Genomic DNA, 20,829 nt, shown 5'->3' with positions numbered 1-20,829 from the left:
CTTTATAAGTGGCTCAATTTCTCTCTCTTTCTAATTGATTTAATTAAGTCATTTGTTCCTTGTCTGAATGCTTAAATATTAACTTCCTGGCTTTGTCTCCATCTGTAAACATTTCTCCTGCTACAATTACACCCTCTGCCTGAGGCCCTGGCAGAGAGGACACTATTTATCTTTGACTCCGGGGCTGCACTGGTGGTTTGTGAGATGGGACACGTTTGCTCTTGAAGAGTTTGGCTGGATTATGGTTTGTTTAGTCCCTATTTGCTTTCTCTTGGCCAAGCTGCCCGTATTTCCAGTCTCCTTCATTTACATTCCCAAGCAAATGCTAAGGAAAAAAAGACAGGTTAAATTAACACAATTTTTTTGATATATGAAAACACTGACTGGTGCTTAGAACATACAGTATATAGGGCATTTCTTCTAAGCATCTCAAAGCATGATACAATCCTCCTAACTGTAAGGGTAGCTAAGCACTTGAACAAATTACTTAGGGAAGTTGTGGAATCTCTGTCATTGGAGGTTTTTAAGAGCAGGTTAGACAAACACCTGTCAGGGATGGTCTAGAGATAATATTTAGTCCTGCCTCAGTGCAAGGGGCTGGACTATCAAGGTCCCTTCCAGGCCTACGTTTCTATGATTAATGTATTAACTCAAACATTCCTTTGTAAATAGACAGGTAAGCATCATTATCCCTATTTAACAGATGGGCAAAGGGAGGGGCCAAGAAGGTGAGTGGCTAGAACAGTCACTCAGTGAATCTGTGGCCGAAATAGAAATAAAAACCAGGAATCCTGACTCGCAGCAGTCGCTTTACTAGACTACAATTCACTAGATCCTCTGAAAAGACACTTTAGTGTTCATTACTGGTTCTAATACGTGACTAGCTCTGGAGACATGGACTTTTTTAAAGGTTTATAAAGTATCTGAAAGAAATTTAATTTACATTGTTTTTCACATGGAGATAATCTCTCGGTAAGGTCCATGCAAAGTATGAATGGCAAGATTGCAGTCTGCCACAGAACCCAGTGTTCAGAAAGACATAACTTTAGCCCCATAATAAAGGGTTCCTTACAACAATGAAAACCAGACAAGCAATGAGCCAAATCCTGAAGGCCTTACTCAATTTTTACTGAGTTCTTGCTCAGACAAAACTCCCATTGACCCCAACAAGGTTTTTCCGGCATAAAAACCGTGGATTTAGGGATATGTCCCCAGAATGTTATTGTGTAGCTGGCATAACATAGAGACCCCAGCCTTGCATTCCTTGCACGCACACACAACTCCCATTGATGTCATCAGGAGTTTGGGATCTGCAAGGTATGGTGGATCAAGGCTATAGATAGCTGATGTTCTCAAAAGCAAACTAGGGAAAAGTAGTGTAGATGAAATGACTAGAAGTCATGACAACTGGCTGAAAGACCATACTCAAAGTGTAGTTGTGGATGGATCTCTGTCAGACTGGGAGGATGCATCTAGTAGGGTCTCACAAGGGTCAGTCCTCGGTCCACTGCTATTCAGTATTTTCATTAATGACTTGGATAATGGAGTGGAGCATATGCTTATAAAATTTGCAATCCGGTGGGTAGTGAAGACGTACCTTAAGAGTAGTTAAGCTCAGGAACAGTCTTCCAAGGGTGGTTGTGGAGTCACCATCATTGGAGGTTTTTAAGAAGAAAGGTTGGACACGTGTCAGGGATGGCTTAGGTTTACTTGGTCCCATCTCAGTGCAGGGGGCTGGACGTGGTGGCCTCTCAAGGTTCCTTCCAGCCCTACATTTGTATGATCCTGTGATTTTAAAGAAGGCAAAAGTGTTCCCAAGACACTAGTCAATTCAGGCAATATTTTTATGCATCATTTTCCTCATTGAGCTTTCCACTTTTTATAAGAGGATAACTGGAAGTGAACTCCTCCCACAGCCCTTTGGACTTGATGGCTCTGTTTCACTTGGACAAAGATTGCAAACCTTATCATTTCTTGTTTTCAGACGGTCTCAAAGCTCTCCTTGCAGGTGAGTTTTGGTGCAAGCTCTTTCAGATAGTGGCCAGGATGAGGCAGGAGAGGAGGACCAAGGGCAGGGGTTTGAATCTGGTTGTCTGATTAATCTATTCTTAGCTGAGCGGAGCCATTGCATTATCAAGTCACACCTTTCTAATACATGCTGACCGTTTCACAGCACATGCCCATTAAGTATCACAAATACATTGATCCGTCTGTCCCTATATGCTACATTTGAAAGTTATATATGGTACTGAGTGAACCCAGCCGCCATCTCTGTGCTGGTGAAGGATGGTCCATAAATTCCTTGCCTGTGCCAGTACCTTGGCCAGGATCACTACACAGCAGGGGTGGGCAAACTGCAGTTCGCAGGCTGGATCCTTCCCACCAGCTGTTTAAATCCGGCCCTTGAGCTCCTGCTGGGGAGTGGGATCTGGGGCTTTCCCTGCTCCGGCGCTCCAGCTGGGGAGCAGGGTTGGTGGCTGCTCCACGTGGCTCCCGGAAGCAATGGCATGGCCCCCCTCTGGCTCCTACACATAGAGGCAGCCATGGGACTCCACTCTGCATGCTGCCTCCACCCCAAGCACCACCCCAGCAGCTCCCATTGGCCGGGAACTGCAGCCAATGGGAGCTGCAGGGGCGGTGCCTGCAGGCAGGGCAGCGTGTGGAGCCACCTGCCCATGCCTGTGTGTAGGAGCTGGAGAAGGGACATGCCGCTGCTTCCAGGAGCCACTTGAGGTAAGCACCGCCCGGAGCCTGAACCCCTGAGCCTCTCCCCACACCCCAACCCCCTGCCCCAGGCCTGATCCCCCTCCCGCCCTCCAAACCCCTTGATCCCAGCTCCACCCTAGAGCCCGCACCCCCAGCTGGAGCCCTCATCCCATCCCGCACCCCAACCCTTGCCACAGCCTGGAGCCCCCTCCCGCACCCTGAACTCATTTCTGGCCCCACCCCGGAGCCCGCACCTCCAACCAGAGCCCTCACCCCCTCCTACACCGCAACCCCAATTATGTGAGTTTTCATGGCCCGCCATACAATTTCTATTCCCAGATGCGGCCCTCAGGCCGAAAAGTTTGCCCACCCACGCTACACAGTGTATCCAATCCCTCCAGTTAGAGAGGGTGGCCCAGTGCCAGTCCTCCTGGCAGGCAGAATCTAATACCCTCCCACAGCTGGCTGATTGGCAGCGTGTGTTAATTTGAGAGAGACTGCATATGGCTTCTCTACAAATTGAAGCGAGACGCTGCTGTTTGCCACATACCTCTGACAGCAAGCAGAGGGTTAATCCTCTCTCTCCTTTGGGTTGCTAATGATTATATGCACTGGAATAGCAAAGCTGTAGCCTTTTATTTGCCATTGAACAGGTGCTGCTGCTCCCACAAAGCAAATTTGCTTTTTTCTCCTGATGAAATAAGCAAAATAAAGGTTGCTTCCATCCCATTTCAAATATGTTTTTTCTTTCTCCTCCACTAACTGAAAGACAAACACAGACTGGGAAACAGAATGCATATTATGCAAGAAAACCTATAATCTAGGAACATCTTTGATTAGAAGGCTGCTGTCACGGACGTGTATTTCTTAGCCTTTCTTTTTCTTCTGGTTTATCACTTGTGCCTTTTGTCAGATTGTTCCTTCTTCTTCTCTTCCCAGCCTCTTCACAATGAATCTTCATTTTCCCTCTGACACACTTGTATCTAAATTCCTCATTTCCTGCCTTTTTTTATTTATATCTGTTGCCTGGTGATTTGATCATGCTGTGGAATACAGGATTAGCAATCTCCCTGTCCTTGGGTACTGCTCAAGGACACCTGTTCAACAACTTGCACCATTTCCTTCCCCTCCTTAACCCTTTCGGGCATTGAACTTTGCCACGTCAAATAATAATAAATATAATAAATAATATTAATAACTTTAAATACCGTAACCACTACTTTTACAGTACATTATAATCTTCATTCTTCAACAGCTGGCATGGCCTTTCCTAAGAGGCTTACACCGGAATCTAAAGAATGTGACACTAAAAAAAAAATAATAATACACAGTCTTTGAACTTTGCAAATAGTTTAGCAGCTGTTCCTGTAGAGATAGCTTATACTTTACTCAAAAGTGAAATGCTAATTCAGCTATTATCATCAAATGGGGTACCTGTCTTTAGTAATCCTTCAACTCCCAGCTCCCCGTATAATTCCTTGCCACAATGTTATTTTTTTCATTAAACAGCTACATTCACAATATTAGAGAGAGGTTTAAAGGAGCAGGCTGATTTGACACTAACTGTGGCAGATCTTGAGGATTGGATTGAAAGGAACTCTTCTAATTCTGCAGAGAAGATTCTGTCCTGGAGCAAGCATGGAGTTTAGGCCACCTGTCGAAATGCAATTAAGATGCTGGAATCTAGTTAACGTTAGCACCATCTAGAAGAGCTTAGGTTATCCAGAAAGGTACCATTCAGACGCTACCTCACTGGACTGACTAGGTTCTAGTAAGTCGGCCAGAGGCTGTTGCATTGGGTTCCCAGGGATGAGGTGCAAAGTGCACTGCTCTCCAGTAGGGCTAGCTGTTCCACCTGGAGGGTGTGGCATGTATTTAAACATGTGGGCAAAAAGGTCATGCTAGAATAAAGGAGGCAGTCAAAGCCTTTACTCCTCTGTCCCTTAAAAAACGGAGGAAGAATCTGATCTCTGCTCTTCTTAGAATGCTTTAATGGTTCTCCAGGATGTCCCTGCAGGAGAGGGGAGTGGGCCCTCGCTCCCGTTTGAGGGAGGCACAGTCCTAGCATTGGAATTGGTGCGAATAGCACAGGGTCCCACGGGACTGCTGTCATTACAGGGCATGAGTTCTTGATGATGAGAGCCCTCGCTGAGGAGCTCTGTGACCGTGCCCATCAGCCTCTGTAGGTGACGCAACAAAGGCCCTATCCATGATACCCATACAGCTGTGCCAGGGAGCCAAACAATTTGGTTGTCCCCCAGCCTGGCTATAAATGTAGCTCAAATCTGTGGTGCAGGTAACTCTGTTTCATACCCAGGTACAGCCTATGCTATAAGTCTGAACCAGGTCAATAGGCAAATCAGGGGGAAACAAAATGGCAATGAGGTTCCCTGGCCTCTTGGTGTTTATTCCTCCAACAGCTCAGCTGTAGTTAGCTGTATTGATTGACTGAACCATCCTTCTCATATAATTTTTCTCCTCTTCCATGAGCTCAGCCTCTCTGATCTTGTCGCCTGGTTTAATCTCCTCCTGGTTCAGTGGTTCTTGTCCTGTTCCATCTCTTCACCATGAGCACCCCAGGACCCTGCCTCATTCCCTATGTGTGGCCTTTGGTTTTCCAAGCCAGCGACCCCTGTCATTGCCCTGACAGAGAGAGCGAAATACATTAACCTGAAACATGGAGCCTGCTCCAAGAAGCTTTCAGAGACCAGGTGTGCCCCTTTAGAAAAATTTAATGTTCAACAGAGTAGTTAAACTCTGCCCAGACCAGTGCAACCTCCCTGAAGTCAGTGGATAGCACATGTATAAATCAAGGCAGGAGTTAGCCTTAGTTCAGTGCTACTCTATTCGTCTCCAGCAGGAGGTACCAGGGCGAAGACTCCAGGGTATCATCATTGCCTCCTGCTTGTCGCTTGTACATAAGCAGCCAATGCCTGACTCCAGGTGATAGTGGGTGAATCGCCAAGGGCTGGGAGATTTTGTTTGGCTGAGATGTCCAGAAGCGATTCTGCTGCATATTGAAAAGTTACATGAATGATGTGGCCTCCTCTTCCCCCCGCACCCAATTCCCTTGTCTCCCATCCTCTCTTCCCTGACCACATTTCCTGTGTCTCACTCGCCAAAGCCCTATTCTATCTCAGGGGAAAGACCCAAAGGACTCTCAGCTAACATGGTGATGGGGGCGTTGAGACACCTGCATAGAACAGAAAACCTCAGATTTCCTTGGTCGTTGCTGTCAAGGTCTCTGGAGTGGCCCATGGCTGTGAATCCCCACCTCAAGAAACAGGGCACAAACCCCGAACTGGTTGTGTGTTGTATACTTAGATTTTATCCACCAAGTGTGAACAAATCAAGCACTACAACACCCTCAACATGGAGCCACAGGCAGCCCCGTTGGGCACTCCAGTTTATTTTGCCACTCAGGCAGGCTTGCCTTAGTGATAGATGGTCCCTTACACCAAAAATCACAATAATATTCAGGTTACTCCCAGTCCCTAAGGACCAGTCACTTACTCCAGGTCAGGTACACCCTAGATCTCTCACCAAAGTGAACACTTGTAAGCAATCCTATAATAAACTAAAGGTTTATTAACTAAGAAAAAGAAATGAGAGTTATTTAAAGGTTAAAGCTGGTAAACACACACACGAGTTACAGTCTTAAGTTCCAAAAGATGAGAATAGCTGCTATAACATGCAAGATTTATATGTCCTTTAGGGCTAGCCCATGCTAAACAACTGGGGACCCCTTGCTTATGCTTCGAAACTTCACCCCTCAGAGTTCAGGCAGCATAGGGATACAATTTCTCTTTAACAGGGATTTTTATTCCCTTCCCCTCAGCGTTCAAACTGTGATGGGATGAGGGCGTAGTTTGATTTCTGTATTTGGGGAGACAAGGGGCTTAATAATATGTATAGGTCTAACTTCTTGATTTACTGATTGTTAGTGGTAGTTAAATTACAGAGTACTTGAAATCACAAATACAGTTTACATTCATTATTTAATCACCTTTATTTTTTTTATTTTTCCTCAATTATTTGCCTTGTATACCAGCTACCACTTAAAGAGCAGCATTCGCATAAAAAAAATTATTGAATAAACAGAACCAAGCACTTTCATGTAACTATGAATCATGTCTCCCTGGTTTTAGAGTTACATAAACATTGTCTTAATATAAAAATACTGTATTTATCTTAATGTAGAGGCAATTGTCTTTCCCTTCAGTTAGCTTTTCTCAGTTTTAGATAGAGTAAAATGGACCTAAGTTAAAACAGAGTAATATTTTACTCAATTTAAAACTTTTAAAGGTCACAGAGTCACTTGTCCATCGGTGTTTTGCATCATTCTATAGAATCTAATAGAAAATTATATCTCTGCTATAGGTTTTTAGAGTAATTTCTCAAGGTGCTTGATCTAATTCCTATTGAAGTCAATAGGAATCTTTGGCAAGATCTACACTCCACACCCCTGAGCGACATAATTATATGGACCCTACCTCTCCTTCTCCCCCCCCACCCCCCACGCAGACAGGCAGAAGCGACCAACAAAACCTTTTGTCCATTGATGCTTCACAATGGCTTGTCTGGTCTCTCCAGGCCTTTTGTTGGGGAGGAGATAACGCCTCTTGTGGTAAACTAGCATTTCACACTTGGTAATGCTTCTCAACTGTGGGGATTTACAGTCTTAACAAACATGTTAATAGGTACAGAGCAAACACTTAAACATTACCTTATACGATGGGATACAGATATTATAAGTAAGATTAAGGCATGCAGCATCCTACAATCATTTCATAAAGTCTAAATGCATTCTCGTAACTCTAATATCTATTTTAGCAATATGAACACACAGGCGATCCAGGCTGATTTCCAGCTATGCATTTGTCAGTGTCCAGTGAGGCCCAGGAGTCTTGGCATGAGCTGGCACTTGGTCTGCAAGCATCACGGTTACATTTTCATGTGGATAAATAATGGAGGCTTATGGAAGTTGCATTATGAAACCACTGAACATATGAAAGTTGCTGGTTTGGGATTTCATTAAAAACTTGAAACTCAGACCAGGATCAGCACAAGGTTCATGAACAATGCTTTCAAGTAATCCTGGGCTTTACATCATAAAACAGGTGAAATTCACCATTTCACATAGCTTTCATGCAAAATCAGGTTAAACTCAGCAGCAGTTTTGACTGATTTTTGAGGCTTGGGATTCAGTGGGATTACACGAATGTGAGAGCAGAATATAGCTCGTTGTGGCTACCTTACACAGAAATGGACACATTCACTATGCTAAGTAGCGATATACAGTACCCATGGCAAAATGCATGTGCAACATTCCCATATAAATACACTGCATGGGGAGTGGAACAGAGTTTATACTAAATGGATAAATCACCCAAGGAAAAAATTACTTGCTCAGCAGAAAATAATAGATCACCCATCTAATCAGAGACATCTGCTCATTGGACCAGATACATCACTTACTGACAGGGTACTGCATATATCGCCTGCAGGATATAAGGGCGTCTGAGGCCTGTTGTAAAGTTATATTACATTTCAGCCACAGTGAAGCCTAGACTTGTTGGGAACAATATACAGCGCGGTCTTGTAAGGCAACCTGGCCATAATACTGACCAGTAATAGTGTTTATACAGAGAGCTGGCAATGATGAACCGTGGTAATTCAGTGGGGAGATAATAGGCAACAATGAAATGACCTGGCTATTGTTAGCGATGGGGTGATGCCAGACTGGTACCACTAACTGGAAGCAGACAGGAAGGCCTTGTGAGTGCCATCCAAGGCTTTTGCACAGTCCTTCGTGCCCTGAGGGGAATACGGGCTGGGGGAAGCTGAACGTTTCTCCCCGAGAACAGAATGAGTGAAGTTCCCTGGAGAGATAAAGTGATCTAGCAGGGCTGTATGGTGAAAGAGGGAAGGCTTGAGCTTCTCTTAACATAGCCCCAAGAGTCTGAACTCTTCTCCTAAGAGAGCCAAGACAGAAATCTAGTGGGTGCTTGTTACTTCCTTGATATTCTCCCAGGATACCTTAGGTGGGGTGCTGTCTTCCTCCCACTCCTTACCCAAAACAGCTGCTTCCTCCTCAGCTGAGGGAGGAGGGGAAAGAGAGGACAAGCCCGTGAGAACCATTTCTCCCACTCCACCCTGTGTGCAAATTTCTTAGCTGGCACCATGCATTCTGGTCACCATCCTCCCTAGCCTGTGGATCCATCCTCACTGCACTGGGATATGCCATTCCTCCAGGCCATGGAGTGGGTATTTTCCCAGTGAGTGACTGCAATCATGCGTGCGTACGTACACCCACACACGCACACACTCTCTCTCTCTCCACATCATCCATGTCCAATCACTCATGTCAAGCCAGGCTTATGTTTCACCGCTGTTCTTTGTCTTTCCTCCATTAGCTTACATTTCATTGGCATCATATCTCCTTCTTCCCATGCTTCCTTTTTTTAAGGTCTCTACTCAGCAACGTATTCCCAAGTCCACAGTAGCTCTAATAGTTTGAACCACCATTAACACTAGGCTCAAAGAACGAGGCAGGGGCTGCATGCTCACCTCCTATGGGTACAGCCCCAAACCCACATTATAAGCTTGCTCTGTCTTTAAAGTCTCCTATCTGTGATTTCACCTTGGCTTTTATTTTAATTACATCATGATAAACTGCTCCAAAATATAGAAACCTTTTGATTTGTCATCACTGGAGATTTAGGCATGAAACAGAGCACAGGCCAATGAAAATAACATTCCCTGGGTTCATACAAGGAGTGCCCTCTGCAGCCACCGCACAGTACTTGTTATCACCAGCATGGGCACTTTTTACTTTATTACCACTGCAGTATCTCAACTGTACTATGTAATTTGGAGGCTGCTCTCCCATAGTGAACCCTCAGGCCAGCAGTTCTGTCTGCAGGATATTACACCTACACATGTAAGTGCTCCTCTGGGGGCAAACAACAGAACAAGGCTGGGGCTTGCCAGACCTGGCATTTTCTTCCTACAGTATCTGAGGAGAAAAAACAAACTTCTTCCGCACCGTATGGGCTGCAGTGCTTTCACATTTGACTTCCGGGTGTCGGGCCCTGGGTAGTTTTCTTGCCGTGCACCAGTTGGTGTCACCTTTCTTGTACCAAATCTTTAGCTTTTCTGTGTTGATACAAAACAACAAGTTTTCTTGCTCCATGTCACTTAAGGTTGCTTCTACTTTGTATGGCATGTATTCCTTATCTACTGCTCATGGCATTATTATTAGAACACATTGCCCCTGGGGCTGAGGGGGACGTTGCCCAGGAAGTCGGAGGAGTTGTCCACCTGGGAGACCTTGGGGTTGATGGTGGCGAAGGCCTGAGTGGGGAGAGAGTCATCAGGAGTACAAGGCAGAGAGGACCAGTGCATGCAGCTCTATATGGCCTGTATAGGATAGTCCATATGGGACTGCCCGTGGGCAGTGAGGATGGTAGGGCCATATGGAGGACATTGCCCAGGCAGGATGCACAGCTGCAGGCTGTATATGGTTATAGTGTGGTAGGATAGTTCATATGGAGTTATACTGCCCAGTGAGGACCGTGGTCAGTCTGGGTTGGTGGCAATGTTGGTAATGGTCTGTATGGCTTTATATAGCGATACAGTCACATTTAGAGTGGAGAGGTGAAGGGGGAAGGCTGGTCATTATTGGGGCATATGGCATGGGGCCGGATGGGTCATATAGAGTTATGTGGTGGGGGTGCAAAGGGGGAGCAGTTTGATCCTCTTCATTATGAAATGCACCAAATTTGCCTTCAGAAATAACAGTAATACCAAACTGCACCTTGGTGGTATATATTTGGTATTTAAAACAAAAAAAAAACCTCCGGATTTCACCAAAAAACTAGACTTTCTGGGCAAAGACAATCAGTCGGTTGGGTGGTAATTGTCACTGTAAAATGTTTCTGTGGTAGTTCTGGGTTCCTTTTCACCCCCCCCCGCCCCACGTTACAAAACAGTTTCTTTTCAAACAACAGGGCTGGAATGGAAAGGTTATTGATACCGCTACTCCTGTCATCCTGTGTGTGCGCACCACAGAGCAGTTCCACGGGCGTCAGCAGGGTTTGGAATAATTGTCTTCTCTAATTAACTGGTTATCAAACAAGAACATTTCATTATGGTACAATTACTAGCTGCTTTGCTGAGACACAGAGGTGTCAGGATTACGACTCCAACGTATGCTTCTTACAGCTCTGATATTTTTTTTCATAATCACTAACTGTATTTGCTCCCCCCCCACCATCCTCCACCCCCTCCCTTAATGACTAATGAATTCTGCTTACGAATAAGCAAAATAAATCAGCAGGCATGACAGATTATCAAGGAACACATGTAAAATATTTGGAGCATCTTTAAATCTGATAAATGACTTTGAAATTAAAATCCCTGGGAGAAAATGTGATTTAATTAGAAAGTAGCATGGTTCTGTCAATATTTAAATGAAAACTTTAAAAGGTCATAAACACTGCTTCAAAGCTCCTTTAACACAGAGGGGTTTTAAGCGGTTTCACTAGGATCTGCTGTTCACACTTAAGCCCTACATTTTCAAAGTGTCATGCAGTGTTTTTAGCCACAAGACTCCCATAGCTCAATGTGTAAATTCTTGGCCCCACTGAATGGGAGTTTTGCCATTGACTTCAGTGAAGCCAGGATTTTACCACATAAAGTCAGGTCTGGACTGTGACCTAAACAAGGTTGCCACCAGTTGTGTTAACGTCATACGGAATATGGTTTAACGGTCAGCGTAGAACCGCTGAGTGTGTCAGGACAATTGTTGGCCATCATGTTTGGACATGGTGACATTTTGTCCTGAGGATCATGTGGCTAAATCCACACGCACATACACACAGCTCTTTGAAAGCTACTTCAGATAGATTCCTGCTGGAGTGTTTCCAGAGTCACCTTCCCCTAATGTTACTCAGCCCTAGTGGATCTAACAGATCTCAGATTCCAGGACTTGGCAACAACTTCCAAGTAGTACATGCCAAGAAGTCTCCCCACCTCCCCTATGTGAAGGGCAAGCCGCATGGCTGCCGTGTGAGAAGGACTTGGAGGAGGATGCTTCAGAAAGAGTGCAGACCCCGGGAAGGCTCTCAAAATATATTAATCTGTGACTTACTGTAGTCTCGCAGTGCTGAGCTTCCGGATGCCTCGTGTTTCCTTAAGAGTTCAGCACACTTCAGCATCGATTAAGGAGGCGAAATGTCGGTGGGGCTCCCCTCTTACTTGCCACCTTCAGGAAGAGGACAAGTAGCTCAGAAGTGCAACTTCTCGCCGGAAATGACCATTCCAAGTGTCACCACAGTAAATGTGTCAAAAGGAGAAACTGCCCGTTTATTTTTAAAACGAAAAAAATCTCTCGAGGGGCTTCTGCAGGCCCGAGGAGGAATAGTTTGATGTCAGGTTGGTTCCACGCTTTTCCACAAAGCAGTTTTTCCATTTAGGGACCACAGCCGCCTAAATAGTGCACCACATATTACATTGCAACATCAGCCTAGAGTAGGGTCATAAATCTAGTTCAGCAGCAGGAGACCATTATCCTGTGACAAAGTTCCCTTCTGTTATTACTGCTTCTTAATATGAGGTCTCTTTGTTCAATTATCATGTAATAGATTGCTGTAGCAACCACAAGTTACTGGCACTTTCCAAATACAAGAGAAGACGCAGTTCCTGCCTCAAATTGCTTACAATCTAAAAAGACAAAGACTGATGAAGGGGGTGGGAAAGGGCTCTAACACACAAGCAAAGTGACTGGGGTGATAAGCACGTGACTTATTAGTTATTTGTTTCTTATTGTTTGTTTGTTAAGTTAAAAACTCTAAAATTCTCTCTTCTCCCCACTCTCCCAAGCACTAAATTGCTGCTTCTCTGTGTGTACAGATGACAATAGTGTCCATGTCATTGAGTGTCCAAGACATTGAGCTTCCATGCAGCGTTTGAGTCAAGAGCACTTTTAGTTTATGTGCTTCCAAAGACAAGAAAGGCTCATCCTAGGTATTTTATAGCAGCATAAGAGGAAAATAAATATGGTTTTGATTCATCACCATCAGATATGGTCGTTGTTATATACTGACTTGAGAGATGGGGATGGATATTTCATTGTTATACTGGCATCTGATATTGCATTTGAGAGCATCTATTAAAAGCAAATTCCTCAGTATTACATATTCCTTTATACAAACCAATGAAGAGGACATGGGATTGAAAAGCCCCTGTGAAGAGGATGGCGTCCTTCATGCACTGGGACCAGATGAATGTTTTTCTGCACATTTTGGAAGAAACAGTTTCAGCTCTGAAATCACTTCTGATTAGCTTTCATCCAATTTTCAGCCTTTACACGCAAGATGATCTTTAAAATGTCTGCCTCCCAATCTTGCACTCAGATCCTTTGTTAGTGAATCTGAGTTGAAGCAGTACGTGACTGCAGCATGAATTAAAAACAATGTGTTCCAACTGGAACCATCTTTCCTGACACTGTTTTAGACACATGCCTGCACACCCAAACACTCACGCATCGGTATGTGTATAATGCATATGTGTATGTGCATTTATAGGTGTGGCTGGTAGCACCACCTACTGTTAAGGTTGCCTGATAATATATACAATATAGGCAGTGTATATGATGTATATTACACAACAAAAAATATGTTAAAAGCAAATAAAGGCTGCAAACTCTAGCACTCAAAAATTAGGAAATGTCAGAATTAAATATGTCTCTGTATTCTTAATTGGGTTCCTGTGTATGTATGCCAGACATCACACAGGAAGTCTGTGAAGAGTCCCCAGCTCTCCTGGGTTCCATCAGTGCCTTAACTACAAAAAAGCATCCTTTCTAATTCTGTTCTTGCACCATCCACTCAGTGAACTGAATGAGGCAGGGACCATGTAGAACAAATGTGATCGTAACTAAAGATTGTATCATAAAGCTTCCTGCTAAGGGGGAAATTAAGATTGCATGGGCAACCTTGATTCTCCATTTCTCACTTTAGAGGGCTTGACTTTGTCATTTTAATGGTCTTTTAACATAACTTTTTGTATCAAATTTCATATTTTTTAAGTGAAAAGCCAGAAATTTCATCCTGGGAAACCATATTGACTCCTGCGTGATCTTTAGATCTGTGGGGCTGCTAAATATGCTCAGTGCGCATGAATGTCTGTGGGCTGGAATACCTTCTCAATTCTATTCACTTTACTGGAAGTTTCGCATGTGCGAGGACTTCAGGACCAGGCCCAACATCTCCCAGGTTGATCCTTTTCAGAAGTGTAAAGAGAAATGATCCCATTCTTAGACTGTGCATTCAACCTAGAGCAAGTATGGTTTGTAAATTACAATCCTAAGGAAAGAAATAGCATGTTGCAAAACTTCACACTCCTTTTTTGCCTTTCTGATACTGCTGGGGCCACAATTATTTGAACTCTCACTGCCCAGTGTGGTAATACTGCGGGACTGCAACAGTTATCAAGGCTGAGAGACCAGACATAGTAAGATAAAAAAGATCAGGGTGTGGACAGACATGACACAACGGGACACGCCAGGCAGGCGCCTTCAGGGTGTGCAGAAATGCGTGAACTCAATGGTAAAAACATTATTTACTCTTTGGCATTTGACTGTAATAAAATACTAATTTGTAACTAGATGGTTATCTTCCAATCCAGCCTGAGTAAGGGGCAGCGCAGGAACCAGATTGTGACTGGAGCTTGGACAGTTTAATCTCCCTTCCAGGCTGACTCAGCTGCACTGGCCAATTCATTGGGAGCATGGGGGTGGAGCCATAGCTCTGCCCAATCCCTGTCCATCTGAGCAGGGAAGGGCATAGCCCCGCAGGGGCTGCTCATCCCTTTGCACAGATCTTGGGTGCACATAGCCCACAAAGGGAAGAAAGGGGGCTCCTTATAGCTCCTTGCCCCCCTGACAGGCATGGAGCTGGGCTCACAGGTGAGTCCTTGGTCATTTACATTACTTGACTATAATACATGGTGCCATGATAGAAACACATGGCGAAAAAGAACTGAAAATCCCCTGTGGACATCAGCATATTTACTGTTGTAAAGTTGTTGTTTTGAAAGAAGAGTTAAATGCATTCAAATCTGTTCTAACTGAAATTAACTTTGACTTGTTTGATGAGAGATTTGGGTTTCACACGGGAGGTTAGTAGATACTTTATTTCAGTAATTTCCTCCCTTGCCCAAATTTTTCTTTCATTTGAAAATATTTTTCTTACTTGATCATTTTAACTGGTTCCAGTTTGGTCCTTGAGGGCCATTGGGGAATTGGCCTGCATGGGACAGGGCTGTATTTCTGTGCCAGTTCTACAAACAGCACACCAGATTCTACTAATACTTATGTTCCTTGCAGCCTATTGACTTCATACTAAGGTTTCATGAGTGTCATTCTGAGCTGAAAATTAGCCCAGCACAATACAGCTACAGTAAAACAATTGTTCTTATGGTAGAAAGAGACTAATTATCAGACTTGTTAAAGTCTGCAAAGCTCCATTTAGTGATGCTGAGTCTCAGGATATGTAGTGTTTTTCTCAAAGCACCAATTCATGGCGAATCTCCACATTCATTTGAAAAGGAAAATTAAGTTTCTAGCCCTCAAGGTTGCAGAGAAAAGCTTGAAAACATGAGCCTTAAAGACTCAAAAGCAGAAGGAAAAGAAAAAGAACCCAAAATTTAGGATTTCTGAAAATGTTGTGATTTTTAAATATGATTTTAAACATGATTTTGGGGGGCCTGACTCATGATTTTTGAACATTTGGAATTTGCAGTGTTGGGAGGCTTCCTTATATTGAATTAATTTGTTGGTACTTTTTCAAGTACCTGGAGCATATTCTGTTCTCATTCACACATGGGGTAACAGTATGGAATGACTCCATTGATTGCACACCAGTGTCAGCGAGAGCGGACCTCCTCCCCCTGACTTCATGACCCTCACTCTTACCATGAAGACTTTCCCCATGTATTTCAATGAAATAGACAAAATCTCACTCATTCAGATAACCACAGCTTGACAGCCCTGGTGGCCATGAATCAAAGGGTGAGTGAAAAGGCACCTCTCTCTGAAACAGGTCTCTGGCTAGGGCAGATGGTCAGCATAAGACCCTGATGGGGTTCTATTTTTTGTAATAGATTTGCTCCATTGACAGGGCTGTCCTCCTTTGGCATGCACCAGGAACACAGACTTCTCTGAACTATGCCATGAGAGAGAGGCTGTCCTTACCTCCCCAACCCACTCTCTCAGATACCATGGCAATGAGCACGTACAAATATCTAGCAAGGTTCAGATATCTAGCAAGGTTCAGATAAGGTCCCACCCCAACTTCCCCAACATCTGAGGGTGTTCAGATCTAGGGGTTTGTTTGGGGCAAATTTTTCTCTCTCTCCCTCCCCCGCCCCCTTGGCAGCAGCACCTCAGTGAGAAATCAGCTTTTCCTGCACACTGTATTTTAAGGCCCCATCCCCGTTCCTTGTAACAAAGCAATACAGCCCAGTGGAGACACGGGCCATCTGAGGAGGGTGAGATGTAGCAGTGCCAGACAGCACCCTGTTTTGCTTTATTAATTATTATTCATTGTTTGGTCCTTTCAGGCATATAAGAGGAAAACAGAAGCCGCGAAGAAGGAGTATCTAAAGGCTCTGGCAGCCTACAGGGCCAGCTTGGTTTCCAAGGTAACAGACAATGTGTTTCATACATGCATCTCTATGGATGTGGCAATGATGAATTAGCTGGAACTCATGGAAATCTCTGGGGAGGAGCAAGTTTGTAAGAAATACACTGTAACCGTGCTATCAAAACTAATATCAGTGTTAAATACCTTCTGGAAGAGCTAAATGAAATGCTCTGCAGCACGACTTGAGCATACACAATGCAGTGTGGGTGCCAATTTTTTTTCCTTAACACACCAAAATAAGATCTAATTTATTATGGCACATTGGAGTGTTTGAAGGCAGGGCTTCCATGATCCCTCACTGCAGTTGGATTGCTCTGTAACCACACTGAGTAATAACTGATTTGCAGCTTTAGATAGGTTTCCATTTTGTCTTGGTTCCTCCTGCCCCCCCATCAGAGGGGGCTGAATTGTCAGCACTACGTTGCCATCGCTCAAAGGTGAGATGTTATTTGATTCCATTACCCAGTTCTGTCACTCACTTACACCATTCCGGAGCATGGTGCTTGGATTCTTTACACCACTCTTGCAGTTGGCTTCCAGGCTGACGAGCAAAAGGATTTGCGATATACAGGCATTTTGCAAAAGGAACTAAAGATAATGGGCCAGATCCGCAGCTGGTATAAATTGGGGCAGCGATGTCCATGGATTTACACCAGCTGAGGATCGGCTATGGTGATTTTATAACTCTTTGGAGGTTTTGTCCCTTCCATGCCCACAACAGGAGACTTTCTTACCCATTACAGGAAAGTCAGCTTAGGGGACTCTCAGTACATTAATTCATGGCCTTACATGGGAGTGTGCAGAACAGAAGTAACGCCCAAGCCCAGTGCCCCCCTCACTTGCCAGTGTCTCCTAGAATGGTAGTGTGAGCCGTACACCCTCTTCAGCATATCTGTCTGAGTGCCCATGGCCATTGATCAGGACACTGTTTGCCTTCCAAACTAAGAGGAAGGAAGAACCTTCTGCTGGATTTAATTCCTGAGAGAGGAGAAAGGAACTGGTCCGTAAGGTTCCTAGATACAACCTGCAGATGTGAGTGTATTCCCCAATTTCCACTCCTGGCTCACCACTGATCAGCTTGCTGTTTACCATCTGTGTCCTTATCAGCAGGTACCACTGCAGTCAATGGGCATCTCTGTCCATGGGGAGGAGGGAACACGTATGCTGACTTTGTCCACCTCCCAGTGGCTGCCTTCTCATATCCCAGGCCCCTTCTCCTGTCCCCTGAATCAAGAGGGGCCGTGAGCACTGCAGAGAGTGATGCTCCTGACTCCTGGAAAGGGCTGGGGTGGCAAGGTGAGCCCTAAACTGTTCTGGAGCTGGGCTCAGTAGCCGGACTGGAGCCACATGTGCTGAGCTGTCAGTTCAGCCCTGCTGGTGGCTCCGGCTGTGAGTCCAGCGCCCTGTGCAGTGTGAATACCCAGTCACTCCATTGGCGTCGGTGGTGTTACTGTGAATTCACACTGCCGCCAGTGAAAGCACACGGGGCACCTCCGGACTAGCAGGGAGGAGACTTTGGCTGTGTGAGGGAGGAATAGCAACTCCTTCTGGAGGGCACAGGTTCACACTGCGTGGGGAGAGCCCTGAAGGAGCAGCACAGCCATCTGCAGAGCAGAGCCCATGGTGTGATAGTGTTACAGGGCTCTGAAGTGGTTGTTTATTTTGGCTCTCTGGGAAGAGAAGGTTTTAGTTTCCCCTCCCCTGAGTTTGTCCTCTCCAGACCACCCTCCAGGTCCCATTTCTCTTCCCCACGCCAGCCAGTCCTGTCTTTCTTTCCTTTCCTCCCAATCTGTCTTCCCCATTTCTCTCTCTGCATCACTCGGGTGGGGAGGTTGCCTTCCACCCACCTCACTCCCCCACTACAGCTCCTGATCTAGGGTGGTCTCCCATGGTGTGGAGGGCAGTCGGCTTCTTCCTGCACCAGAACTCCCCCCATCGTGCCCCTTGGCCTATCCAGCTTAGTCCTCAAGTAGCACCTGTTGGCCTCAATGCCTGGAAGCACCCAGTGCTTCCCCTTCTCTCTCTTGATGTGGCCTGGGTGCCGTAGTAGACTAGGGGTGCAGTTCCAGATGCTAGTTGAGTGGAGGTAGAGGCAACATCAGTGGAAGTGGAGAGCGGGGGCAGAGGATCAACCCTCCCGCCAGGTAGCGTTACTTCTGGGTTGTGACTTACCAGGTCAGTGCACAATATGGGACAAGACAGGAGCGCCGATATCACAGCAGTAGGTTCCATAGAAACAACATAGATTCTCTTTGTCCTGCAGCTATTCTTGCCCCATTGAACAGGGCTGGATCTGGGAGGAGGGGAGTTATATGCGGGCAGTAGATTCTCTAGACCATCATTATAGGGGAAAGTGCCTGTAGTTTGTCATTGGAATTGTGCTAATCTCTCCTCCCCGCTCCTCTGTGCTTACTCTTCTCTTCCATTTAGGTTTGTGCATAGCGCAGTGCTAGGGAGAGTTTACTTTGGTGTAATCTAATGGATAGGTCTGCAGTTCAGGCAGACCTTCTAAATGGAAACAGAAGTCTGCGGTGCATTCCAGAAGGGGAGAAGGGTGCTGTTTCCCCATGCCAGGTTAGGAGAGAAGGTTAAAAGCGAATGTGAATGAATTCCTAGAAAACAGGAAAGTGTACCGTCCCAAACAATGAAGAAATAAATAGCTAATTAGTGCCATAACAGCTGTGAGCTGGGTAAATAACACATGGCAACAGCAATAGTAAAAAATAAAAACAACCTTCTCTGCTAGAGAGGAGGAATCCAGTCCAGAGGAGAAAGGATGGAGAGAGAATGGATCTGCCACTTTCAGTTCTGGAAGTATATAAATGTCACTCTCAGTGAGGTCCCAGGCAGTGCTTAATTTGTGCCAGGGGTTGAGCCCTGCCACCTCTCAGCTTGGCAGTTCAGAGCCCCGGCCCCTCTGGCCTTGCTGCTTCAGTTACGAAAGTAAAAAAATTGCTTGAGCTCAGGAACCTCTCTTGTTACAAATTAAGCTCTGGTCCCAGGACATTAGTATCACACTTCTGAGATCTTGGCTCATCTCCTTCTGCTGGTTGGGTGTTCCTCATGCCCCCTTTATATCTTCATGGTTTCATACAGTAAATTTCATTCTGTTCGCTGTACCCAATTACTCTGTCCCCTTTACATCCCCGTGCACTTTCTGACATGAAGCCATTGTGGGTTCTCAGCAGCTCTGGCCATCTCTGCGGGGTTGGGTCTCAGGTCGGCTGTCATTGAGTCACATGGGCTCTGAGGTGTCCCAGGTCAGAAAGAGGGTATCAGATTGAGCGATGCTGTGCGCAGCCTGGACTCAGGGATACAGACGGCTGAGACTCGGTGGTGTTTGGAAAATGTTAGCAAAGGGCATGGAGAAGGACAGAACTGAGGGAAAGTAGCCACTGGCATGTGAGGAACAAGAGGGACCCAATGAGCAGGGCCTAACCAAGGATTAGGGTGGTTGAGACTAGCTAGAGGCAAGTGTCCCCTTGCTGAAGAAGGATAGTAGCAGGACTTGGAATCAGGTTCACATGGGAAGGGGAGGAGACCTGGGTGGGAGGAACAAGGAATGGGGATGGATTGATGGGAAAGATCTCAAAGGTTTGGCTAAACATCCAAATCTCATACTCTGAATGCTGCCTTTTAAGTATCTTCCATTGCTAGCGCCTTGCTGGCAGGGGACTGCCTTCCCTCAGTGGTTGTTATCAGTGCTATCTCTCCCCCTGCACCATGGTAGTGCATCTCTATTTTGGCTAGCACTCTAGAAGAAGCAGAGGCAGATTTCTATGCTGTGTCTATGGCCCTTGCAGGCTGACATCACACATGCACATCGCTCAGCCAGCCAGAACTCTGAAGGAGCAACGGCTCAGCTACGTGGCCCATCAACGTGACTCAAATGCTGCACGTGGCTTCAGCCGACAAGGTCCACAAGGAAACGGAACATCCTCATCAACATTCTGTAGAAGATGGGAGGCGTAGAGACAGATCACCAATAAATGTCTTTCCTTGACTAGTTTCAGAGTAGCAGCCATGTTAGTCTATATTCACAAAAAGAAAAGGAGGACTTGTGGCACCTTAGAGACTAACAAATTTATTTGAGCATAAGCTTTCGTGAGCTACAGCTCACTTCATCGGATGCATTCGACAGTCAGCCAGGGAGAAGCCCAACCCGCTTGTGAAACCACAGAGGGAGAATCTTAAATATAGGACATCAGCCTGACTTCTCTCCCCCCTCTCTCCCAATTGTGGTAGTATGTGACTGTCCACTGTATGGCAATGGAACTAGGTGTAGCTGTTGGCCCTTTCCTGCAGAGGGCGCCATCACAGTGAAGGACCAAACTAAGCTTCTGCCCTTGCTGAAGGTGTGGAGGGAGGGGACCGAATATACACTTTCCTTTAAGAATTGGGACTGCCTTCAATG

General features: G+C 45.5%; 1 protein-coding gene across 5 annotated transcripts in view; it reads left to right on the top strand.

Moving 5' to 3' along the window:
• TOX2 (TOX high mobility group box family member 2) overlaps positions 1–20,829 on the top strand; it is a 257,175-nt gene that overhangs the window by 219,058 nt on the left and 17,288 nt on the right. For all 5 annotated transcript variants that reach the window (XM_037915733.2, XM_037915730.2, XM_037915734.2 and 2 more), the window contains one exon: positions 16,333–16,413. In XM_037915733.2, coding sequence (XP_037771661.1) covers positions 16,333–16,413 — 81 coding nt within the window. The remainder of the gene's footprint in view (positions 1–16,332; positions 16,414–20,829) is intronic.

Source organism: Chelonia mydas, chromosome 13 (genome assembly GCF_015237465.2).
Source record: "Chelonia mydas isolate rCheMyd1 chromosome 13, rCheMyd1.pri.v2, whole genome shotgun sequence".
NCBI classification, from domain to species: Eukaryota; Metazoa; Chordata; order Testudines; family Cheloniidae; genus Chelonia; species Chelonia mydas.
Note: the sequence above shows the minus strand (reverse complement) of the source record. Positions and strands in the feature narration are given on the sequence as shown.